Source organism: Leptonotus elevatus, chromosome 4 (assembly GCF_054856555.1).
Source record: "Leptonotus elevatus isolate MCC_2025b chromosome 4, RoL_Lele_1.0, whole genome shotgun sequence".
NCBI classification, from domain to species: Eukaryota; Metazoa; Chordata; class Actinopteri; order Syngnathiformes; family Syngnathidae; genus Leptonotus; species Leptonotus elevatus.
In genome coordinates, this window is record NC_141242.1 from 8,859,006 (window position 1) to 8,886,304 (window position 27,299).

A 27,299-nucleotide genomic window follows, 5' to 3' on the forward strand; every position below is an offset into this window, starting at 1 on the left:
AAAGCGAGTCAGCAATTTTCCATAATGAAATCCTTTATGTGGTAACAATCTCCCTTTCACCTGTAATCCTCCGACATTCACCACAGATGCGTTTCCAGTGCTTGCATTGAACAATGTTACTGTACATTTGAATAATTTCCCTTCTTTTGTTTTTTCTTTTTATAAATACCCATAGGGTAATAGGTCCTCAGTAGCATTTCAGTGCATTATAAAAACACACAACCCAAGGTTAATGTACTAATCGGCTTACAAAACAAAACAACCGAGTACCATAGAAAGCAAAGGATACACCATGTTATATAGTTACAGAAAATACATAGCATATATATAGAATTTATCACACGGAAAAAAAAAAGTCACACAATACACGTTTTTGAACCTCAGGCGCGGATGGCAGGACGTCACTTTCTGTCATGTTTTGGGCTTTTTTTTTCTCAGGAGAACATTAAGGCAGTGCTGCTGCACATCCACTTGAGAGCTTTGTGCGGACCCCTCAAAATAATTTCAGGCATCGCGGGCTAACTGGCAGAGGCGTACATTGCTGAAAATAAAGGCACAGCTTGGCGGCAGCGTTGCATGATTCTGCTGCAGTTTTTTTTCTTCTATTTTAATGATAATAATATTGTGTCGTGATGTATTTGCCCCCTTCCTGATTTTGACAAAATGTATATTTATCGAAAAATCTTTTTCAAGTGATATAAATACGAAATGCAGTGTCTAAATGATTTCCATGGCTCTATGTGAAATAGAAGAAAGAACATGAGCATTATTTGCATGTATTGCTGCTGCATGTTAAGTTGACGTAGCAGTCATTGAAGGTTAGCATGTATGCTAATTTCTGTTAGCGCGCATATGGTGTTTTGTTTTGCATGTTGGGAGGGCTTTTGTAAGATGGCTGACGTAATAAAACGCATTGTCTCTTTTTGGAAGAACTGTACAAGTGAGTGTGAGAATAGAAGCTAAGGAATAATTTTAAGTTTGTGTTGTTTAAAGCTCACGTGAGGGGTAAAAAAAAAAAATTATGGTCTCGTTGTATAAAATTGGTCTGATGATCTGAAACATTTAAAAGTAGAGTTTGTATTGACACTTTTTTGACATAAACTGCTTATGACCTGAAAATGTTAAAATATATATATATATTTTTTTTTAGAAAATCACCACACCAGAAGTGACCATTGCATCAGATTATTAAGATGATCGCCGTGCTTATGATTGAATTAATTGTGCAGTTCAAAAAATACAAACAAACCAGTAACATTTCATTTTTGGCAATACTCCATCACAAGTCACGCTAGCAATATAGCTATCCTGGCGTGCTGCTGTGTATGCTACGTTCAAATCTTGCTAGCAGCTACAAGACAGCAAACTCTACCTTTAAGTGCGATAAATATGCAAAAAAACCAAAAACAATTACATCTGGAAGGAGGCAAACACTTTTTCATGACACTGTACATAACTTCACAGATTTTTAGCGACGGACGAACAAAAAGCAGGAATTGTAGAAACGCCGCCGCACCAATCCCACACATGATTGACATTTTTTGTCCTGTCAGCATCCTCACACCTTGACTGAACGATGAGTGTTCTTTACAGTTCAAAGCGTTGACGAAGGCTACTTGGCCCAGCCAGTGGCGGCGGCGGCCTCTCCATTGATATAGGCGAAACCGGGGAAATGCTGCGAGTGCTCATACTCGGAGTTCCTGCGCGGGACCAGAGGCGAGTAAACGTCCCCCGACGTGGCGTAGCGTGACGAGTGCATAGGCGGGCTACCGTAGCAGCCGTTGACCGAGGATATATCCGGCCAGCGGGTGGTCACGGGCGCAGGGTGCAGTCGGGGCGTGCTGCTCATCAGACAAGGTTCCATGCGGGACATCTGACCGTTGAACTGGTACTGAGGGGAAAATGAGAAGAGACGTTATGATGAAGGACTGCAGTGGCGTGCCATCGTGACTCCTAAAATGTTTTCGTCATATTTTTAAATAATACAATGCTATTTATCTTAATTAAACACAAATGGTTGTGTTTTTGAAAGCAGTATGCATCTGTTTTCATAAAAATGTACATAAAGTAATATAAAAAACTAAAAATAATAAAATCTGTATTGCCTTCAAGGCCATGTATCGGGATACACGTGTATTGCGATACGTATCGTATCATGACCCCTGTATCGTGATACGCATTGTATCGTGAGGTTGTTGGCAATACCCAGCTCTTGGTCCAGTATCGAATTAAACTGAAGAGTGAAGGTGCCACTGTTGTATCTTCAAATATTATTTCATTTCAATGACAAGAAATAACCCCCCCCCCCCCACACACACACACACACACACAAAGTGTCAAAAAATATTAATAAAATTTACATTTTAATTGGGACAATATAGAAAATTTAGTTAATTAAATTTTCTGAATTATATTAATTTAAACAAATAGATATTCAGAATTAATGTTTGACATGCATGTCATTTATTTACATAAAATTACATTAATTAAATCCATTACTTTGCCTATGATAACAGCACAGCATAAAAAAAAGAAAAACTTTCATTGTTTTAAATGTTACAACAACAAATTGAAGGGAGGAACCAGGCTCAATTCCTTGGAAAATACTGTAACAGCACACATAGCAAAACAAAGCCTAACCTAGCCTAAAACAGAGCCTCGGTTCCTTTAAAAATAACAGCAATTTAGCAAAACACAGTCTAGCTAACTCTAGCTTAGCTTCGTCTAAAACGGCCCAAGACTCAACTTCTTAAAAAATAAAGTTAGAGAAAGTAGGGATAGCGTCCTTAAAAATAATCTCAATGTAGCAAAACATAGTTTAGCCTACTCTAAAATACAACAAAACCATTTAAAAATAATCACAACGTAGCAAAAACATAGCCTAGCCTAGCTTAGCTTTTAACAGTAAGAACCTGGCTCAGTTTCTTGTGCTCTGGATTGAATAAAAATAATATAAATGTAAAATGTCATTTTGTTGATAATTGTGTGGCTGTTGCTTTAATATACAGAATAGTAGCTCTAAATTTCTTATTGTGTTCAAGAAAGTAATTTTCTAAGACAGGGATGGATGGGTAACCTACTGTAAATGCTTGAGAGCCCCACAATTTTTCAAAAGTGCTACTGGATGTTTATCTGCATTCTTATTTATGTATTTATTTGGGGGGTAAAACAACTGGAGAAAAAAAAACACACAAATGTTTTTATTTGTAATTTTTAAATCCTCCGGGGGATTAGTCAAGTGGCCGCTGTTGCTAAGATATAAACACAAGTCGAGCAAGTTTATAAATCAAGCAGATGTTAAAAATAAAGCTTCTTCTTGCGTTGCTATGACGACAGATGCCAAACAGCACACACTGTATGTGCATGCTGACTACCATATTTCAGACATTAGACAAAGTCCAACCCCTCCCAGGGACAAAGCCGCCGCATTGTGCCCGATTTAAGCCCAAACGCGTCTTAATAAAGAGGAAGTACGTGTTCACGTTAACATATAAACACCACAGTCGGCTCCATTATGAGCGGTCGCCGCGCGGAAAAAGACGGTCATCGCGGGGGTGTCAAAGGGCAGAGCGGGGGGCCTCCCAGCTGAAAAGAGAGCATTGAATAACAATATTTTAGTAATACTCGCATGACGATGGAACACCGACAGCTGCTTCCGCTGCGTGCAGAGCAGGATTGCGGGACTATGAGGAACATGCCTTTTACGACCGGACGCACATATAGAAACGTCTCAAGGACATGCCTGAAATTGAACATGGGAGTCGGTCATTTAGGTCCAACACTGCTTGCAGCTGTAATTATTATTCTCTCAACAATTGAATTGCCTTTTAGTCTGAGGGTGAAACTGACCTGTGCAGATGAGCGGTGGTAGGCGGAGTAGTGGAGCGGTGCCGGGATGGCGGTGTCGTGGGCGAGGCCTGGGTACTGGCTGGGGATGGCGTGAGGATGCTGGTTGGCGTAGCTGCCGTAGTTGTAGCTGCCCGTGTACCTGAAAAGGCAGGGATGCATTTTAAACGGGCTCATCATATAAAAAAAATTATAATTAAAGAAAAATGGACACATTGTAGCTTTAAATAAAAGATATACCTAATTTTAGCTTATTGCTAGCAGTCAATGGAGAACCCTATTAAGGGGCTAGTAAGAGTTAGCATTAGAACTCACAGTGGGGGTTTACCTTCAAGTAACAAATATTCAAACATAAACGCTGTAGTAACACATACAGAGGTAATATAATGATACTCACACAGACTTAATCTGTGAAAAGGGAGTTATATTAATAATCAATCACAATTTCTTCTTCTGCTCTTTTGATCTTAATGTTAGTAATGGATGTCCATCTCCATTGCCCCCACACTGCCCCTAAGAGGTAAAGCAGTGCATAGCAGGAACAGCAGATATTTGTGTAACAAGTGTTTAGAAGGGTAGGAGCCGTGTGTGTGGGGAATCATAATGACTTAGAGGTGTAATCCCCCCCCCCAAATCTAATACAGGTAGTCCTCAATTTACAAACACAATGGGTTCCGAGAGGTTGTTTGTAAGTCGAATTAGTTTTTAAATCGAATCACATACAATTATGTTTCAAAATTTAATTTGATCAAATTATTTAAAAAAATATATAAAAAAATAAAAAATAAATATAAAAAAACAAAACAAATTAAATTATATACCTTATATATACTTTCTATACAGTACATTAAAAAAACATACATTCAATTACATCATCCATCATCCATTATCTGAACAGTAAATTACATTTTTACAAAAAAAAGGGAACAGCAGATGTAATTTTTTTTATTTCTTGTTTTTTATTGCTATTTTAATATATGTTGCGTATACAGCATTACATAATGTTAGATACATTAATATTTACATATATAGTGTTTAACTACATAATATTAAAATAAGCAATATTAAGTCATATGTTAGGCAACCTCTGTTTTAGTGTTTTATTGTGTTTACTGTTCATGTCATTAATTTATTGTTTTTACTGTCATTGTACAGCACTTTATATGATCTATGTAAAGTTGAGTTGATATACTGTTTTAATTTATTTTTTGGTTATATTTTCAAGTTGCGATTAAAGTTGAGGTTTGGTCGTGTAGGAAATGCCAAGTTTCAAGCAGTAAATAATCATGTTTATTCATTGTGATGCCAATATCAATCAAAATAATCGTGATTATTATTTTTCCATAATTGCCCAGCTCTACTATACAGTGCCGTTGCCATTTTGTAGTGAATGTATGTATGTCAGAGGTGGGCAATCTCAGTCCTCGAAGGCCGGAGTCCTGCAGGTTTTGGAGGTTTCTCACTTCCAGCACAAGCTGATTCCAATCAACAGGATCATGATCAGGCTTATGCAGAGCTTGCTGATGAGCTGATCATATATCAGCTGTGTTGGAGAAGGGCAACATACAAAACCTGCAGGACTCCGGCCCTCGATGCCCACCTCTGGTGTATGTGGTAGTATAGTGTGGGAGAGAGAACAAAGCTATATTTCCCATGATGCATTGCACCAATATAGTAATTAATTAACTAATTAACACTAGGGGTTGGAGTCAGGGTGGCTTATCTTAATTGCGCCATTTTTATTTTACTCAAGTGGTGGCATGTATGACGCTCACTTCGAACACATCCCGAGATTTCAAGATGGAATTACCCATGCTCCTCTCTGTGGGCGTAGACGGGCAGTCGATGGGCGGAGGAGGGCGGCGGCGGCGTCGTGCCGGCGGCGCTGCTGCTGCTGCTGCTCCTCATGCAGGACAGCTGTTGGCCGGCGTCGGGTGCCGAACCTCCTGCTGTTGTCACTGTGTATGTAAGGGACCACGTATATGACTGAACGGCGCCTGCCAGACACATACATACACAGAGGTGGCTAAAGTGGCTAAAACTCACACTCTGTAGATACTTGTGTAACAAAAGATTCTGGTAAAGGTAAGAAGCAATGTTTTAACTTAAGTAAAACAATAAAAAATAAAAAAAGCACACACTGACAGGTATTTAAGTACAAAAAAATGCATTTTGACAAGACTGTGATAACTTTGGCCTCTCTCACCTGTGCTGGACGGGTACTCGGGCGACGCGTCAGCCGCGGGCGACGACGACGACACAGCGGCCGAGTGGACGGAGTGGGCGGGCGAGTAGGCACCCGGGGACGGCGAGGAGGTGGCGGTTATTTCGGTCAGTGTGAAATCTTCATCTCGCTCTGTGGGAAATGACATCAACATTGAAACGACAGCGTTTTACTAGAATTGATTACAAAATGATTAGAAGAAGAAATCTCAGAAATCACATGAATGTCTATTTCTTCTAAGGCAGTAGTTCTCAAATAGGGGGGCGGGCCTGATGGCAGGGTGGGGCACGTGTGCCGTACTAGAATAAAGTGTAATTGCACATCCACTACAGTAGGTGGCAGTGGCGCTCTCATTGTCAGAGAGTGAGCAAGGAGTATTAGCTTCTCTGCACAGGCGTAATTACAACAATTTCAAAGACAAATTATACTATTTACAGTCATGGCAGTGAGTTTGGAAGGGGGGGGGGGGTGTTGTGGGCGTAAAAAAAATAAATTGAGAGGCACTGTGTAGTATTAAGGCCAAAAACATGAGGGGTAAAAATATTAATAAAATACTGTACATAGAAAGATTTACAAATATGAATGGAGATATACAAAACAAAATCAAAAAAAAAAAAGAGTAAAAAAACGGAAAAGAAAACTGATTAAAAAAAAGTATGAGTGGAGATAAAAATGTATTTAAAAAAATACAAAGAAAAATGTGTGGGTATAGCGCATAAGTACATAACATATGAAAGAAAACATATGAGGTGAAATAAATTCCAGAGAAAAATGTAAAGAAAAAGCAGGAAAATTTTAAAATAAATAATACTTCTAAATGTGTGGAAAATATTAAAGAAAAAAATATGAGTGGAAAAAAACAACAAAGAAAAATATAAAAATGAGAAGACAATTGTAAAAAAAACACAGAAAACAAAAGACTATTCAAACATATGAGAGAAAATATTACAGAAAACATTTTAAACATCAGAAAAATAAAATAAAAATATATATTTTTTTAATATAAGGGGAATCAGAATAAATAGGAGAAACAGTGAAGAAAAATACAAAGGATATAGTAAATAAGCAATTTTAAATATTGTAAGAAAAAATAAATAATCTAAAATCTGAGAAAAAAAATAGTAAAGAAAAAAAGATTTAATTAAACAAAAAAAAAACAATAAATAACAACAATTTCTCAATGAGGGAGGGAATGAAGGAAGTCAAAAATCACAACACAACAGCCTGAGTTTGTTTCATCATCGTCCTCACCTGTGCCGCCTTTGCTTTTCATGGCCCTCATGAGCTCGTTGGCCCTCTCCTGGCAGTGCAGCGACTCCAGCAGGTACAGGACGTAGTCGTCAAACATGAGGTGGATCAGGTGGAAGGAGCCTGTGTCACAAGGGTGCGTTATTGCCACCACAGCCATGCAAAAAACATCTACCACACTTTAACATCATATCTTCCCCACTGGGGGAAAGTAACTTGACTATGTTTTCCTCTCTATATACATAAAATCCCGAGGAAGTCATAAATGATTTTGAACACATCCCTGATTTTTCCCCAATCCGGGTCAGTGCCAGAAATAGACCCTTGCTGACCTCCGAGTGCCGGTGGTTGTGTGAGAGCACCAACAATTGTGTCATTGTGCATGTGTGACTGCATGATAAACACTCGCTGACTATTCAGGGGAGTCCGGTGCAATCCTGAGCTGTCATAAAATGGAAACTCACAAGCACATTGGGGAAGGCGGCTCGCGGGAGGTCACGTTAATTAGCTGTTTGTTGCACGTAAAGCTGCTTTACGGAAACATGACAGCCAGCTGTGTCTTTGATATTCAAAGGAGAAGGGCCAGGCAACGAGAGGTCACTTTCCCTATTCATTTTACGACACCTCAATTATCCAAGCCACGCCCACTTCACCTGCAATCCAATTGGCTCGATTTATCTGGGTACAATCCTCATTACCAGCAATGGAAGTCATAACCTTCTGTTTATCTCATTTGCTCCCAAAAACGTATAAATACGTTGTATTTTAAATGTTTTAAGTGTCCCAAAGACATATTTACACATGTTTTTTTTTATTTATGTTTTTTTTATGCTAGAGCATACAGAAGACTTTGTTGCAGCCTCACAACTGCAAAGAACGGTTGAAGAAATTGTAGTTATTACACAAAGGGCTAGCAGGTGACAGAAAAACATAGGAAATGAACCAGGAACATGTTGAAAAAACCCTCAATTACTCAGAATCCTAAATAGATTAGTGAATAATGATGAAACTTAGCACAATTCTAATGCTAATTGTTACAAAACGGAAACAGATAGAAATATACTTTTTTTCCTGATGAAAGAAGAGACCTTAATCTTTCTTTTGGTAGGTGTGTTTTTATAGCAATGGAACACAATATTCTGTGGTGCTCGCAAAATCAGTCAAAATCCAGTAAAACAACCGGGAGTGCGGGGGATTGCTTCAGTGAGAATGGCTGGGAGTGAATGAGTTAAGGAGCAGTAGTAGTTGCAGCTCACCAAAGCTGGGGGCGCTGTGGAGCGTCATATCCCGAATGACTCTGGTCCCGAAGCAGGACCACATCAACAGGAACTGTTGGGCCACCTTCTTCAGGCAGCCGGGCCTCTTTCCCGACACCTAGAAAGAGAAGGCGACCATTTCCATATGAAAAGACGAGGGGATGTGGGGTTGGGGGGTTGTGGGTTGGGGGGGGGGTCTGGATGCCAGTATTAACCCCTCTCGGCCTGTGTTTGGGGCTTAACCCTCCGAGACCAGAAAACATGTCAACAAGTCAACTATTTAATTTGCCCCCGGGGACACGCCTTCCTATTGAACCATTGTCTGGCCGGGCCGAGACGTTGCCAGGGCGACCACATTTTACAAGGCCATATCGGGCGTATAATGGGCGCAAATGGGAAGCTTGTAGACATCATTAACAGGGAGGATTGCCGTGTGAGTGAGAGACCAGCAAGCTCAGAGCTGCAGGTGTCTTTTTACAAGCTTTGAAAATATTTTTTGCGTCGAAAACATGATGCATATGAAGATGCATATGAAGTGCAATATGAATTCACATGGTTAACAGAACGTATGGTGTTCCACAGGGTGCAATTCTGGGGCCTCGGCTGTTTTCATTGTAACTGTATTCAGGGGTTTGTGGAACACATCCCCATGAAGGGTTCACTATATAGTGAACAGACGACTGTCTTACCTTGACGACACAGCGGTCCACCATGGAATCGAGCCACTCGATGTAGGCCTCGATGGGCGACTGCTCCTCCAAGAGGCGATCAAACTCCTGGTACACTGAGACAGAAGGACATTTGGAGGTCTTTATCAGGGTTTCTGCAGGTATCAGCAAATCAAATTTAATACTTAATGCAACTTAAAACTACAGTAATTTCTGGACTATAAGCCGCTATTATTTTCACTTGCTTTCGACCCTGCGGCTAATACAAAGGTGCGGCTTATCCATCAGATCACAAGGGGGGCGCACGATAAAGGAAGCGCAAGAGCGTCAGGCAGAGCAAAACAAACCAAGTGAGCCCAAATACAGTAGGAGAGACAGAACGAGAGCGAGACAATTTGTGCCCTCATTATGGAAAATAAAGTAGTGGGAACCTGGTGCGGTAACATTAAAACGTTACAGTCGGGTGCGGCTTATATGTGTAACAAACTCGAGTACAGTATTCACCAAATTTCGCTGGCGCGGCTTATGGTTAGGTGCGCCTTATAGTCCAGAAATTACTGTAATTTAATGCCCATGTCATACTCATATAAACACACACATATATCTATATGCTATTTATATATTAGGGCTGTCAGACAATTACAGTTTTTAATCGGAATTAATAGCATGATTTGCAAACTCTTGATTAATTGGAAATTAATCACACATTTTATATCTGTTGTAAATGTACACAATCCATTTTTTTTCTCAAGTTTTTCATACTCTTGGTAGTTAACATAAAAGTGGACAAATGTGGTTACCAAATCCATATGTGGCTGTATCTTTTAGTTCATTAATACAGTAATTTTATATTAAGTAATTCATAAAGTTATTTGAAGTCAAATAGATATACAGTACTAAACGGGTAGAAGGAGTGTGAAACAATGAGTCATAGATTTGTGTTGAGGTAATATCTGCCACTAGGTGGCATTGGTGTTTCATGTTGGACATTGGTGACCGACAGAGTACACTTTTTCTTTTCAAATTCAGACCATTTGGTATTTGGAACATGAAGCAACGTATGGACTCCAGGTCATTTGTTCATTATAAATTACAACCAGTCATCAGTCCCCACAAATACATATATTTTTGTTATATTTATTAAATGCTAAATTGTGTTATAGTGACTCCTTTGGACAACGTTGTATGTAAAATAAAGCATGAACAACAATTTTATTACATCAACTGTATTGAAATAGTATTGAATGTTTTTAATGCCATTTAAGGCCTTCATTTTTTTTTGGCCAAATCCATGTAATGGCTTTTAACCCTGTTAGCCTTCCTATGCTTTTTTTTTTTGTACAAACAAATGTCCTCATTCTGCGTGACCACCTGATCGGGGACCCCCCCCAAAAAGTGCTTACAGTGTATGATGAGTTGTCGGTGCTCCTCCTGCGAGTCCTCCATGGTATAAAGCGTCTGCTTGGTGATGCTGTTCAGGTCCACGTTCCTCCAGTCCTCCAGCATTTGGAATGTGATGTCGGCGCTATTTATCACCGTACGCGACGCCTGTGGACGGTCACACAGACATTATCGCCATCAGGACAAATTCTTATCTGAGGGGCCGTGTTTGTTCATAAGGATTTTATTAAAAAGCTCTCAGGCCGCGCAGTACGCACCTGACACAGATGGTTTAGGGACGTTTGCCGTTTGAGGATTTGCGAGAATCTCCTGGACACTGAAAAGATTACAGGGGAATAAATAGGATGGAGTCTGGTGTATTTCCTTTGAAAATTATGACTCAGACATAAGTAACGTGATCATTAAGGGACTGTCAAATTATTTCAAGAGATAGCAACAAATGAAATGCCGTAACCTGGATTAGCTAGCTAGCATTACTTGCAATTTAGCCTAGCCTACCATTGAGTGTTTTTTTTTTAAATCTTAGACTATGCCCAATTGTTATCAAATTAAGAAGACTATGATTGATTAATGGCACAAACATTGTCTTTTGACTGTGAAATTGCTAGCACGATGAACTTGTCTTGTCAGGAAGAAAAAAAACAAGACTCCCAAAAACAACTAACATATTTTGCTACACAGTCACCAGCTAAGTCTTTTCTATAGAACTGCTGACAACATAAAACTCTTATCCTTAACATTATCATGCACAAGTCCCACTGGATTTATTTTGGAAGGAAATTGAGAATAAGAAAAAACAACAACATATAAGCAACCCCGAAAGCATAAACAAGATCTAGCGGTCCTGGTGCTTATTATTTACAAACATTCTGAATGAGTCTCTAAAGATGAGAATCTTTAAGCCACTTACACTCAAATTTGATGTTCCTCAGGTTCTCCGGGAGATCATGAAGTGCGATTTTGAGCCACTCTTCTAATTGTTTGGCAAATTTACGGATCACCTGCGTCAAACTGTGTAAAGGAAAGACAGAAAAAAGGGTATTTAACTGGGGGGGGGGAGGGTTAATGCATCTCATATGGCTAGTGCGGTAATCTTCTAATATTAACAATAAAATAAAAAAAATCCTGGAATCACACGGTCTGATTCTCAACTAATAAAATGAAAAATATATATTTTAATAATAATAATAATACATTTAAATAAAATTAATTAATATCGTTTTTTTTTTAAACAAGACATTACAGCATAAGACAAAGCTAATGACTTTCAAACACCCCCCCAACGATGTAAAAAATGTATGGATGCATCTGATGAGCTTGTGCAGGTGTACCTAATGTTGTGTCCAGTGGGTGTTTACAGCAGTGGTCTCCCTTCTCACCTGTCAGGTAACGCTTGGAGGACGGTCGGCATGAGTACCCCGGAGATGGCCTTGTAGAGGATGGAGTCGCACACCCCGACGATGTTGACTACGGTGGGCGAGCTGAGCACGGGCAGCATGTGGGGCGGCATGCCTTGCCAAAAGTGCAACAGGAAGCTTTGGACCTACACACGCACACACACACACAATGATGTCCAATGTTGTTTTTGCAACAGAAGCAGTTTGATTGAAGCTCAAAAGAAAGCCTCGCCTCGTCAAAGTTGGCCCGGATGACCGTGTCCAGTATCCTCTGGCAGTGTGTTCTGTACATCATGATGAAGGTTGACACCTGTGGGCGACAAGCGCAGTATTGATCGACGGAGGCGCAAGGAAATGCGCCAGCAAAACAAGGAGATAAATCCCGCGCAAAGCATGGGAACGGCCGAATTGGCGTTACAGCACGGGAGCTGTAAAGCAGCCTTTAGAGATCAGCAAAACATTTCAAATCACCCCCGCCATGTGTGTCAAAAGGCGGACAGCTAGTGCCAGGCCTTTGTCTGTGCTGAGATCTTATTATCTCCCACCAAAGATTAAGAGTTAGCCAGGAGCCAGCGTATAAATCCTCCGGGTCCTTCTCCAGGGTCCGGGCCAAATGCAGAGGGCGGGGGGGTCTCTATTGCTAAGAACCACGTTATGTACTTTTAACTTAAAGGAAAGATACTTTTACTTCCAGAAAATGCACAAGTAGTGATTTAACTCCTTATGTAAAAGTACAAATGTGTCGACTCTGAAATGCTATGCTATAAAAGCTAATTGCTAATGTCGGTAACTGACTAACAAAAGAACGAGTAAAAGCTACTGTTTGTTTTTTTAACTCATTCCGTCTAAGCCATTTTCACTGAAGCGATCCCCTTCAAACCCAGCTGTTTTACTGGATTTTGACTGATTTTGCAAGGCCCACAGAATATTGTGTTCTATTGCTATAAAAAATGGAACCTACCAAAATAAAGATTAGAGTCTCTTCTTTCATCTGGAAAAAAGTATATTTCTATCTGTTTTTGTTTTGCAGCAATCAGCATTCGAATATAGCATAAGTTTCATCATTATTCACAAATCTACTTAGAACTGTGAGTAAATTAGCTTTTTTTTTCAACATGGCCCTGGTTGATCTCTTTTGCTCTGCTGCCACTTGCTGGCCGTTTGTGTAATAACTACCATTTCTTCAACCGTTCTTTGCAGTTGAGAGGCTGCATCAAAGCCTTCTGTATGCTCTATCCTAAAAAAACAACATATAAACGTATAAATACGTCTTCGGGACAATTAAACATTTAAAATTGAACTTATTTATAGGTTTTTGGGAGCAAATGAGTTAATGGGTTTTTACATTGCACGTACTAAATTGTAATGCCCTCGCATATGGGAAAGAAGAGCCACAGTCACCTATGCATGGAAGCTCAGTAAGGCATGCACATGAAAGCTACTGTTGGCCACAGCTCACACCCAGCCACTCGCACGCAAACTGGCCAATGTCACACATCACCCCATCAGGCTCCGCCTCTTAAAAGGCACATACATGTACACAGAGACTAACATGTACAGTATTTTCCTGAAATTTTATGCTCATAATTACTTTTTCTTATGTCATGAGTTTATAAAAAAAGTGTGTTTAAATTGTATTTTTTAGTAATTACATATAGTACAGATACAGGAAATCACAGTAAGCAAAGTAACTTGAGTATTTGTACTTGGTTATTTGCCACCACTGCTGAGGACGGAATAAAAGCACAACTGCGTGTTTACCCGCTCTTCTGGCAAGCTGGCTGGCAAATGGAGGTCTTTGACATTTGGGAACTCTGGCAGCAGCGTCCCCAGCTTGGAGCGCGGTGAATACGCCACTGTCTGCTTGGTCACCTCCTTCTTGCCTGCCTCGTTCACCCACGCCGCGCCCTTCTTGGAGTACATCACATCGTAGTACTGCGACGTCTCCTTCACCGCGATGCCGTAGTAATGGTACCTGCAACCAGCGCCATCACACTTACATGGCTATTTATCGACATACGTTCACGTATAGTTAGTGGACGTACATGAAGCTGTTAGTAATAGGAAGCAGGCCAGTTTACTTTGGAAAAGATTGATCATCATTTTTGCCTATTTTCTGACATGTTATGAAGCAATCATGTATTGATGTAACAATCAACAACAGTTTTCATATATTATTAAGAAATATGGAAACAATGGTACGGCTAATTAACTTTTGTCATTGTACAAGAGGAATACGAAAATAATAAAATAATTAAAATTTGAAATCTTAAACAATTTTTTTTTGTAGATTAGAAATAAAAAATGCTAGCTTTGCCAATGCACAAGGGGAATATGAAAATATATATATTTTTAGATTGATACATTTTAAATTATTTTTATATTAATTTTAAATAAAATAATTTTGTTTTCGCACAGAAGGAATTTGAAAAAATCTAAAAAAATCTAATTAAAACACTTAAAAAATAATTACAAAAAATTAAGATAAAAAAATTATCGGCTAAAAAATTAATCACACAGTAAATCCACATTTTCGCATATTTGGGTATTTTTTTTTTATATAAAAAAAAATACCCCCATTTTTTTTTACCGCAATGCATTTCGATGGGCATCAACAATAATAATAATAATAATAATAATAGAAAAATAAATAACTAACATTTCTGGAATTTAAAAAAAGCAAGTTAAGAAACAACAAAGAAAGAAAGAAAAATATAAATGAACTGAAAAAAATCCTAAATACAAAAAAATAATGGTAAATTACTTTCCGAATAATAATAATAAACACAAAAAAATCTATGCAATTTTTTTTTAATGACAATAAAAATAAATAGGAGAAAATAAAAACAAGATGACAAGCTACTTACTTGGACTGGCCTCTCGTGCCGAGTCGTCTGGTGGTGAGTGCTGGAAACTGTTGTCGGATAATCTGTTTCAAAACAAAAACAAAAAGATGCTTAGTGTGCACTTCTCATAGCTGATTCATTAGCATATTTGACGGTCACAGAAACTTTCCCTTGAATTCTTATTGGCCAGCAATAAATGATAAGTTTCCCACTATCCCCCACTTTTTTTTGTGTGGCCGTCTCCAAGGGTCGGGCCGCGGGTGGAGGAACTTTAGCAAACAGTGTCGCTCTCCATTGTGTGCCGTGAAAACAGAGGCCAAGCTGTGAACTTTCTGTCAGGCCCCCCGCTTGATAAATGAGCAGACAGGGGAGGCGGTGCAGGGCCCGCTCTCTACTTCTCCTCTCCTCTCCCTCTTTTTTTTGTCCCGAATCAATGAAGCCTTCCTAAAGGACACCCCACACCGCTCCAGCCACTGATCTAACATTCCGCAACATCTCACCCTTCCAAATTTCCTTTAATTACACATTAATCCCGGCCCCTTCTCTTTTTCAATATCTTCCGACAGGAGCCGCCGAGGGGAAAAGCGGGGAGAGGAGGACAAGGGAGGGGAGGGCTGGCAGTTTTTTGGGGGGGGCGGGGGGGGTCCAGCGCACGAGGGCCGGGTGGCTTTGTCAGGCTTGTGAGAACGGAGCAAAGTCGGTCATCTTGTCGGCGGGATTGGATTCTGCCGCTGGAGGCTTCACACTGAGGCCGAGCGGGGTAGCTTTGCCCGCCTCGTTTAGCCCAAAAACTCATAAAGCACCAAACTCTGTGGAGTGGAAGGACGCCGATCCGAAAAGATCCTGTTAACAGTTCGGTGAGCGGCGGGATAAATATACAAAGTACAAGACTGGAAGCTCGGGAGAGCCATGACTATGACTACGACTATATATATATATATATATATATATATATAGATATATATATATATATATATATATAGATCCTAGATATATATATATATATATATATATATATATATAGATCCTAGATATATATATATATATATATTTATATATATATATATATATATATATATATATATATATATTTATAGATATACATATACATATATATTTATAGATATTTTGTTAACGTTACCTTCCCAAAGCTGGCCGCGTTGACCGGCTGCGTGTCGTGTTTCTCGCTGAAGTCGAGGTAGTGCATGTAGAGGGCGCTTCTCGGGATGCACACGCCTTCTGCGATCTCATAGTTCTCCTCAAGCCTGGACCGCACGGCGAACGCACAAGAATTACAAACCGCGAGGGCAGCAAGACGCATATTGTACTGTATTAGCGTTATCTGAATTCAAGGCGAAGAGAGCTAGATTGGATGAAAAGGCTACTATCCCTGTTCATTTTGTTCACAAATAAACCCTATACCTATATCTTGAACCAAATGCTTTTTTTTTTTTTTTTTTTAATGAAGAAGGGTTTAGTGAATACGCATAGGAAACTGATGGGGTGAGTACCTCCACCAAGGTTAAAAACCACTGTAGAATAGATGAGGAAATTAAGTCCAAACTTTGGATAATGTGACATGATACTAATATTTTGTTAATTTTTTTAACTTTTCACTCCACTATTTGTACATAAAAGTGCATCAAAACCTACCATTCCAGAGTGGCAGGCGTCGAATGCGGTTTGGAGGCCCTGTTATTTTCCTTTTCTTCATCTGAAATGAGGACACAATCATGCTACTAATCAATAACAATCGTGTCATTTCTTTGCTTGAGGTCACCGTGACATTGTCTCTGATGTGACTCACGCTCGTCGGTGGACATGTTGCCCAGGGACATGTGGCTGGAGTAGCGTTTGCTCTCGCTCTCGTTGAGGCACCGCTCGATCCAGCTCTCTGCGGACGGACACGCGCAACGGAGCTCAATATGACACTTGGACAGAAATCAAAACATGCAATCTAGAAAAGGGATTTCCAAGCTTTTCAAGGAAAAAGTCGACATCACAACTTTGTGTGATCAGTGGTGAAGCAAAATGTTATCAGTATGTGCTATCTTGTAACATTCAAAGTGGGTTCATGTTGACTTTTTTATGAATAAATTGTGATACCATTCAACGTTAGCATTATTTTATTTTCCTTTTTTACAAATAAAAAGAGCCAATATCGTGTAACATTAAAGCTGCTCTACGTAGCAATTTGCCCCAAAAATACCCCGAAGTATAAATAATCCAGCATTGTCTTGGACATTTTTGGACCGGACGCTAGGTCTAGATTAGCTATTTCACCTAATTTGGTTTACTTTTAAAGTTTTGACCCAGCAGTTATTAAGAATGTAATACGCCAAAGTTGTCATACTAGTGAGGACAAAGAGCATACTAGTACATAAACAGAGCTTGATCTTGATAGCTGGTATATGAAATAAATGCTTTAACAGCTTCCCAGTTAGCGATGCGCTAGCATGCTACGACATGGTTCTTCAGCTGGCTATCAAGGATGTGGCGTAAATGCTCAAATGGCTTGCAATAGCCACGGCTCTATTTGATGGGCTTTTTTATCCACACGGCAGGAATCCAACGAGCATTGTCCCACCACCCCCACCACGACCCCCATGGACCCCATTACTCACTCCCTCCCTCCCTCCCTCCCTGCCTGCCTTCCTCCCCCGGGAGAAGACGACGACGACGGAGCACCCCGTCTTAAAAGAGCCTGCACACATTTAGTGAGAAGGCCATTGTGCCCGTTTTCATTTCCAGCTCAACTGGTGTGTGTGTGTTTGTGTGCGTGTGTGTTCATGTGTGTGACTGTGTATGAGCTTACTGGGAGGCTCACTATTGGAATTCCGAAAAACCAAGAAGTATTAAATTAATTAATCAGCCTATAGAGACTTTGCTTGGTGTTTATCAGAAGGACATTAGCATTTTAATGAGAATTGGACCAAGGCATAAGCAAACTAAGCACCTGCTTAGCGCCTTGTGACTACGAGGGGATCCCCAAGAACAATTAACGGTCAACGGAGAATGGAGTACTAATTTATTTATTTATTGAGTGGTATTGAGGAAGAACAGTACCATAAAAAAAAGTCAAATGTTGGATCAGGTAGTTTTTCACACTTTTACATAGTTTTAAGATCTGTCAATTGAACTTCATATAAGACATGAATCCGTTCCAGGCCCCCCCAATAAAACATGAACAATTTCTGTTTCTAAGTTTATAAGAAATTTAAATAAATTTAAGATAAAATAAATAAATAATACATTTAAGATAATTTAATAATAATAATTTGGTTTATTAGAAAAAGAGCACTCTAAAAGCACTGTAATTTCAAAACATACAGTAATAATAGAATGTAAAAACCCTTGGCCGAAGCAGACGAATACATACGGATATAAACATGAAGGAGGCGGTCACAAGTTCATAACTGCTCAGTAAATTGCAGATGATAAAGAATATATCCCTGCGAGTACTGTTTTTGTTAGTTTGCATGTTGCTAAAGAGCGGGGCGCAACACTATTATTTGTTTAAAGATATATAATATGGAGGAAAATTCAAAATATATAAATGACTAAATAAATAAATGACTAAAAGTGAAAATAGAAATGGATATAAAACATAATTCGAATATTAATGGAAATAACAAATTATATATATATATATATATAATTAAATAAATACATTTGCATTAAATTTTTGAATTATATTTTTTTATATGCATTTTAATTTTCACTTTTAGTAATTTATCAATTTATTTAGTCATTTATTTATTTTGAATTTTGGCAGTTTTGGTCCTCCATATCATAACACCGCCACATTGATGACAGAGGTGGGCACTTCTGTCAATTGTCAAATTCCGTCAATGACGATGCCCACCTTTCACCATGCGCTTCCACATATTCGGCGAATACTTTGACACGAAGTCTTGCAAAAATACACGGAACGAGAAGGACTGTCTGGATCGTCATAAATATGCTTCAGTCCGATGCTCATCCCGTGTATTTTTTCGAGATTTTGCGAGGTGGCCGTCGTCATTGACAGGAATTGATGGAAGTGCCCACCTCTGCTAGTTTCATTAGTCCTCTTATGACGTTTTGCATTATGTATTAGCATTAAGCTAACGGACTTTTGTAGGGCAATGTTATGTGGTTTGGTGAAATACACGCGTAATTTTCAGTTTTGTTTAGTATTATAATAAACTTTAACTGGGAGTTGCAACAACTATACATTTTAAGTATTCTTTTGTTGTTGCATTACATTTTGCACATTGTAGTTGCAGCTTTTTGAAGCAAAAAGAAAGGGAAAAAAAGACCCAAATAACACTTTCACAGTGTTACTTTTAGTAAGGCTCCATTATTCGGCATCCCACTTAGTGCTTTATCACTTGGAATATTATGTAAATTAACCCCAGTCCTCCAGTCAAGTGTTTAATTAGTAGGTGAATGAATGACCAATAACACCTGGACCCAAAATAAAATTTTGCTCAGGGTCACAAGGAGGTGTGAATGATATGGAACGGTGTGATGGTGAGGTAAAAAAAAAAAAAAGAAGTCCCCTTTCTTTTACACTAACACTGATAGGATGTGATAAGAAGAACGTCTGTTGTTGGGATGCACTGTCGGAAGAAAAAAAAAGGGGGGGGGGGGGGTCACAGTCCTGAAAAGTGCTCTGGGAGGGAAGGGGACAGAGAATATGATAAAGGGAACATGCACGAGTGTCCCAGCAGGGGACAAACAACAAATGTCATTATTGTCATAGTCATTATTATTAGTACTAGTTATACTATGAGCCCCCATTTTATTGGGGGTGGGGGGAGGGGGGCCCACAATATACATATTAGTAGTTTTACCCCACCCATACACTTTAAACACATTTAAGCTTATTAAAACACATCGTTTAATGTATTCCTTAGCGCCTGTTCTCACTCTCTTGCTCTAACATCACTTAAAGGAAAGAAAAAGCAGAATCTGACAAAAAACACGGAACGAAATTCCTCTACATGCTAACATATAATGTCAAATACCACAAATGAGCTAACGGTAATTAGAGTACAATAAGCAGACAACAAATCCTCACAGGCATATAGTCTATCCGTCCTATGGGACTATTACTGAAGCTTAGTTGGGGACCTTCTCTGTCACATCTTCTCAACATCTGTGCTGATCGGCCTGTTGCGACACAACGTGGTGCTACATTGAAGGTACGCAGCATTAAATTCGGACTGACAGAAAGAATTATAAATAAAGTTTAAATTGACACAGTTTGTGCGTGCCAAATGTTCACGAGGTGATAAGTAGTATCAAAAACACATGATGGTTAAAAGTAACCCAAACTGGGTGAAATAGCGAACCCAGTGCTGGGTTATTTATACCCAGCACGTTGAGTCAAGATTTTGATCCAATAAGGGATTAAAAATTACTCATACAGATGAGATAGAGCTAATGAATATAAGATAAGCTAAAAGAAAAAAAATAAGCTAAGCTAATAAGCTAAAACTCATCACTCTGACCAAGATCTGAACCCCATGACACGTCATCCATGTCCTCCGACAACTTTACCACACCAACATCTTCTAAGAGTTATAGATTCAATTTACTTCAACTTCGATACACAAAATGGCAACCGGCTTTATCTTTTCAGCCCACTCAAATACTGTACAATCTTGGACCAAATCTGCTCGGTCAAAAAGATGATATTTTAACCCAAATTTGGGTAAAAGTAACCCAATCTTCTCAAAATCCAAAGCTTCCCAGCAAGTGGGTTGGGAAAGCAAACGCATCCTTTTTTTTTAGTGTGTGTACTATAGCAATGTGCTTTCATGTAATTTGAGACAAAACATTAGGTACCTTCATCCCCAAGACAAATGTTGTCTTGGCAGAAATCCCAAAGAGCACTCGCACATGTTATTCCGTACTATTATATTATTCCGTCCATTTTTTGTCCTTCAAAATTTGTCAGCCGATTCAAACCATCAAACTGTCCCACAATTAATTAATTTGGGCTTGAGTTTTTCACATTCCAAATATTACTAGTTTCCCCACAATTCCACAAGAAAAAAAAAACAATCAATGAATAAGATGTTTAAATGAAAATGAAAAATGGTCTTGACAACAGTACGTTCAAGTCTAAGCACGGAATTCTGATTAATTTTGCAATTGTGGAATATGAATGAAGAAAATCCACCAGTTTTTATCCTTCTCAGGGTGCGGCCATTTTGCCACTTGCTGTCGATTGAAAATGACATCACAGTGCCTAAGAGCCAATCATGGCTCACCTATATAAATAAATATATAAATAAAAATGACTTGACTTGTTTTCTGGATTTGGTCATGTGACATTTGCAAACTAAGCCCATTTGTCATTTTACTAGCCAGCAAGTGGCAAATTGGCCGCCCCCTGATATGGATAAAAAGTTCGGGTGGATTTAGCTGCTTAGCCCATATTCCACAAACGCAATATTAATCATATTACTGTGTTTAGACGAGTGAGGCCGAATACGATATAACATTATTAAAAGAAGTGGCTTTTTTATTTATTTTTTTACTTGACTTCCTCTCTAACGATCTCAAGCCATTTTGTTCGGTCAATACTTCAACATGCTAACACAATTCCAAATTCAAAACTAATCACAGAATTCTGGCGATCAAGGCTACTATTCTTTAAATTCCAAAACTTATGGCACATTCTCATAACAAAAATTTGGAGATATTTGACATTTATTTTTACATTTCTTAGGCTGATTCAAATCATTCCAACCGGAAACAGTTCAGCTGGTTCAGGACATGTATCGAACTAACACATTTTCTAAATTTCCACAGTAAAATTCCAAAATGTTTACATATTTACCTCCTCCGTCCACATTTCTCCACTGATTCAAACTATTCAAACAACAAAACAGAGCTCACTCAGGACTTCTTGGGAAATATTTTAAGACATTACACATACAGTAAAATTCCCCAAACTAAGAAATCCGTTACATATGTATATTCTTCCACATTTATTGATCAATGCAAAAGCATTGCAAATTCATGTCTAATACTCAGCTGACTTTGGACCACACCATCCCTCCAAGGCATCATAGCAAGAGATAAAATGAATTCTTTAAAAAAAATACTACTAATATTATTACTGATACTACTGAGGAATACTTTATATAGTTCCACTTTATTACAAATTTCCATCAAACAAGTCAGTCTGGACCTCATCCCCTCATTTTTTTAATAGCCTTCTATGTGCTAATATGCTAATTGGTATTACATAACTTTGAAGCAACTTTAGTTTTTCCATCGGGGCAACAGCACAAGCACAAACTCGGGCCTCCAAGCAGCAGATTGTGATTTTATTTTATCGTTATAATTTGATTTAAAATATTTTTATTTTTTAAGTGGGGGAGCACAGGGGGGGGGTAAAGGTGAAAAAAAAAAAGCGAAAGCAGCTGAAGTGAAGCTAATTCTCCACACAGGCTTCATTTGCTTCGGGGGAAGATAAGTACGGGACGGAAATAATTGGATTAAAGTCGATCAACAAGTGGGACGGATGTTCACACATTTCTCAACACTCACTGAGGACTAAGTGACCCGACACACACGGCCGGCGTGCACTTGCATGCTCAATCAACCCCATTGCCGCTCAAAGGAAGGAATTACACTGTACTTGCACTAATAATTTATTGATACATAAAGTTGGTGAAAAAAAACATTGATGTCACTGACTTTATTCAGCTTGAAATTTTTGTTTAAAAAGTGACTTGACACTTGACGCTTTTGCCACAAATACTACTTTAATTCAAAATAATTGTACTCCTTTACTCAATATATACATATATAATAAACTCAAATTAAAGTTTCCCTATAAAGAAAAGTGACATAATTGTAAATGTTTAAAAAACACAATGATGTTTTTTTAAATTTTACTTTTATGTAAAAGCAAAAAATTTGTTTTATGTCAAAACAACACTCCCTTCACCCTATCCTAAACTTTAAGACACTGATTGTTTTTGTTTATTTTAAACAATCGCTGCTGAAATGAGGAAACATTGACCATACATTGAATTTCTTTCCTATAGCTGATTAAATTAGAACGTTTATTAAAGATGCAACTTTAAAAGACATTTCAATTATCTTCTTTTTTAAAGATATGTTTCCCCTAATACAAAATGTAAGAATTTAAGAAAGGGAAAAAAAGCTGCCACTTAAAAACAATATAAAACAGAACTGATCAAATCTACACCTGAATAAAAATTATTTGTACAAATTTAGCCACAATTTTAAAATTATGCATCATTTACTGCCTTTTTTGCAACACTTCACGCTACTCAAAAACCCAAATACCGGTTTTAAAGGATACTATTTTAGAAAAATAAAATTAAATGTATAGACAAATATATTAAAAATCACCTGAATCTAAGTACAAATGTTTCTCCATTTTTAAACTTGACAAAAACTGAAGAATTTAGCTAAAAGGATGAGCTACTTTTTCCAAAATAAAATAAGAAATAAGAAAGTACATGTATACCAAAGACAGCCAATTAATGGGAAAAAGTTTTACCAAAACATTTGTTTTTAATTATTCACAAATTCATTTCCCCCCAACTTTAAGCTTTTCTCCCACCCCCAAAAATCAAGAAATGACCTCAACGTAATAATAAAAATCAGGGAGTTACTTTAAAAAAAAATCAACAATTTATGAAAAATAGTATGTAAAAATTAAATAAAAGTTACTCCTGAATTTTTTTCATTAGAAAATGTTCACCCATATTAAACTTAAGAAACTAGCAGAAAAAAAGGGAACAACAAAACATATCATACTATTTAAAAATGCAACGTTGTAAATAGACATGTCTAATTATTATTTTAAAAATACAACCAAAAAATATTAAGAAATATACTTTTTTTTAGAAGTTGTTTTAGAAAACCCAACCAATTCCATCAAATTTGACATTTTCCTAAAAAAATCAGATGAAAAGAGCAGCAACACTCTTTCAGAACAAAATAAGCAAAAACTAGACATACACCAAAGACAGCCCCATAATGGTGAAAAATGTCCCCCCAAAATCAGAAATGATAAGCGAACTTTTGGTCCAACTTTGCAAAAACGAGGAAACCAGCAACAAGTGAAAGGCCGACTTCCCTGCCTTTGATGGCCCTTCCCTTTGGGCCCTTCCCCAAAGCGTTTCACACGAGGCCCGAGGCGGCATCCCACTGACCTGTGGAATCCATGTCAGGCTCCTCCAGCAGCCCGCAGTGCATCCTCTTCCCATCCAGCACTCCTCCGAATAGAAAACGGCCGCGACTTTCCCTCCTCCGCCTCCTCCTCCACCTGCTCTGTTTCCTCGCCCGGCTCGCCGTCTCCGCGACCACTGGCCGGCGGAGGGGAGATGCTGAGGCTCTGGGTGGACGAGAGAGAGAGAGTGAGAGCGAGGGTACGTGTGGGTGGGGAATGATGGGGAACCGTAGGAGGGGGGGGGGGTGTTTTAGAGGGTCCTCCAGAAATCCAGCGGGGGCAAAGGCAGAGCCGTCAAAATGTTTGCTGATGTTTCATGGGAAAGGGGGCTGATTTTTATAGGAGCCCTGATGGGGACATGTCATTGATAGGCTTGCGGGGCTGATGAATGGCCCCCGAGTCAGATGGGGATGTGGCAAGGCTCACTGGAAGTCTTTTGTGGGCCTCTTTTGAATAAGAAAAGCTCCCCTCCCAAGGAAAAAAAAAAAAAAGCAGAAGCAGGGAGGGTGGAGGGAGGGTAGGCCTCCCCATCCTCCATGATGGCATTTCATACGCTTTCACACCACACACAGCTCTCACTTCCAAAGTATCCAAAGAAAAAAAATCATTTCTAAGGACTGGATTTGAAACATACAACGAATTTCGCTACGAGTTGCACGGAGTCACTCACTAGCGACATCTGAGTCGTGCGTGTTATTACTGTACAGGTGTTTAAAAACTCAAATGTGATGTTTTAGCTGGCAAAATCGCTACTGTGGTTCTGGTCACTTTGTTTGATAGACCAAAATTAATGGGGAGAGATTTGTCTAAAATCACACTAATGTTTCTGAACAGGAAAATACTGAGCTGCTAAGCAGAATTTATATTTAGGTAAAAAGTGTTAATTATCTAAAAACAAAAAAAAAATGTTATTCATTATTAACCCATTTGCTCCCAAATACGTATAAATACGTTCTATTTTAAATGTTTTAAGTGTCCCAAAGACATATTTATACGTGTGTTAAAAAAAACAAAAACATTTTATGCTAGAGAAGTGGTGGGCATGTTTTGGAGGTTTCCCTGATTCCAATCAACAGGATCGTTACCAAGCTTATGCAGGGCTTGCTGATGAGCTGATCATAAATCAGCTGTGTTGGAGAAGGGAAACATCCAAAACCTGCAGGACTCTGGCCCTCAAAGACTGAGGGTGCCCACCCCTGTGCTAGAGTATACAGAAGGCTTTGATGCAGCCTCTCAAGTGCAAAGAACGGTTGAAGAAATTGTAGTTATTACACAAACGGCCAGCAGGTGGCAGTAGAGCAAAAGAGATCAACCAGGGGCCATGTTGAAAAAAAGCTCATTACTCACATTTCTAAATAGATTTTTGAATAATGATGAAACTTAGCTATATTCTAATGTTAATTGCTGCAAAACGGAAACAGATAGAAGTATACTTTTTTCCTGACGAAAGAAGAGACTCTTTCTTTTGGTAGGTTCCATGTTTTTATAGCAATAGAGCACAATAGTCTGTGGGCCTTGCAAAATCAGTCAAAATCCTGTAAAACAGCCGGGAGTGAAGGGGATTGCTTCTGTGAAAATGGCTGGGAGTGAATGAGTTAAGTGGAAATGTGTTTTCCTGTCTTCTGTAATTGTTCTTAAAATATACATATTTGTTTTCTATTTTATCCGAATACTCGATTATTCGATAAGATTTTCAGTAGAACATATGAATACCTAAATATTCTATAGCTGCTGCCCTAGTTCAAAGCAAACATGGTGAAGCACCATTTAGCTGTTGTGCTGCACGAAAATGGTATAAGACGCCAACAGAAGTCAAGTGCAAATGCTTTTAAATCTTTTAAAATATGATTTCCCACCCCCTATATCTTTGATTGAGGTATTTTAAAGCATTATTAAAATAAATTTAACTATTTTATTTCTTTACTTTGCTTGTAAATGTTTATGTAATGTATTTTTTTTTTCTGGACATTTTTACATTATGCACTTTTCATATGCATTGAGCTATACAAATAAAGTTTGATGACTTGACTGAATTTTTCTTCCTTGCCTTTTTTACTTGCCACTTCAGACTGTGGCTGGAAAAGAGACAAAGTTATAATCTGTCATGAAGCACCTCTATTTTAATATTTTTAAACAACATTAAAATATCCATTCAGGACCTGTACACAAACGTGCAGTCATTTAGCAGTATAAAGTGTGCAATAAGCGCAGTAATACTGATTTCCTGTCAGGGGGTTTATCACCTCAACCTTATTTTGGTGCGCCTGCGACAAGCAGGGGGGGACAGTCACAAAAGGCGGGGAGGCAAAGAGAAGAGAAAGTGAGTGAGAAAAAGGGGGGCAGAGGGGGGTAAAAGTGTAAAGCCCCAGGCTGGTCGGGGCTCTGATGGAGTGCCTGAGAGCTGGAGAAGGGAAAGCTGTGATTAGAATATGAATGGAACCACAGGAGAGGAGGAGGAGAAGCAGAAGAAGAGGAGAAAGGAGGATTATGGCTGAATTACTCACCGCAACGTAGAGGACTTTTTCGCTGGACATTTTTGTTTTTTTTTTACCCACAAGCCACCTGGGAAGCTGAAGCACACACTCGCACACACAAGGAAAGACATGTTTAAAGTGCACATTAAGGCGCAATATACAAAAGTCATGAGGATGTCATTAATTGCAGCCAATTAACAAGGGCAGGTGCATCCCTTCCTCTTATCACGTGTCGTGCACGCTCACAAACGGATGTACACGCCTTTTGTCCCATTGCTAAAGTCCTCAATTGTATGTGTTTGGCATTCAGGCTTTGATGGGAGGAAATCATACGACCAAAAAGGGATTTTGTCGACTTGACATCAATGTCGCCCAATACAAAGCGGGTTATGACATCATCACAGGAGCTTTTATCAGCCACAGGGCAAAACAAACAAGTCATTTTTATTCATGGTTTCAACTCTTGATTCAAAATGAGGGCGAGATGTCACGTTATTACATAGGCTTTATTACAGTGTTTCCCCTATTTTAATTTATAAGCAGGTGCATCTCAATAAATTAGAATATGGCAGAAAAGTTCATTTAATTTAGCATTTCAATTGGAAAAAGCAAAAATTTATTCAGCTTTAAAAAATTGGATTATCCTAAATAATACATTAATGCATTTTTTTTTATTACACTGCTTTTTAAAATTGAATTTATATGGAACCTCAGAATTGTGGCTCTCC

At 38.7% G+C, this 27,299-nt stretch overlaps 1 protein-coding gene across 3 annotated transcripts; it reads right to left on the reverse strand.

Moving 5' to 3' along the window:
• Window positions 1-15: 15 nt before the first annotated feature.
• rfx4 (regulatory factor X, 4) lies at window positions 16-26,744 on the reverse strand. Of its 3 annotated transcripts, none has more exons than XM_086074095.1 (19): window positions 26,602-26,744; window positions 24,081-24,262; window positions 16,694-16,780; window positions 16,540-16,600; window positions 16,028-16,151; window positions 14,908-14,969; window positions 13,802-14,015; window positions 12,273-12,350; window positions 12,023-12,186; window positions 11,554-11,654; window positions 10,901-10,959; window positions 10,646-10,790; window positions 9,264-9,358; window positions 8,575-8,692; window positions 7,322-7,441; window positions 6,053-6,202; window positions 5,657-5,804; window positions 3,850-3,988; window positions 16-1,891 (listed from the first exon to the last, which is right to left on the reverse strand). In XM_086074095.1, the coding sequence occupies exons 1-19, from the start codon at window positions 26,739-26,741 to the stop codon at window positions 1,613-1,615; spliced, it is 2,466 nt and encodes an 821-aa protein (XP_085930221.1). In that variant the 5' UTR covers window positions 26,742-26,744; the 3' UTR covers window positions 16-1,612. The 3 variants fall into 3 exon arrangements, with proteins under 3 accessions (XP_085930221.1, XP_085930220.1, XP_085930222.1); XM_086074094.1 differs by having other exon boundaries at window positions 5,657-5,843; XM_086074096.1 differs by lacking the exon at window positions 26,602-26,744 and having other exon boundaries at window positions 5,657-5,843; window positions 24,081-24,222.
• Window positions 26,745-27,299: the final 555 nt, after the last annotated feature.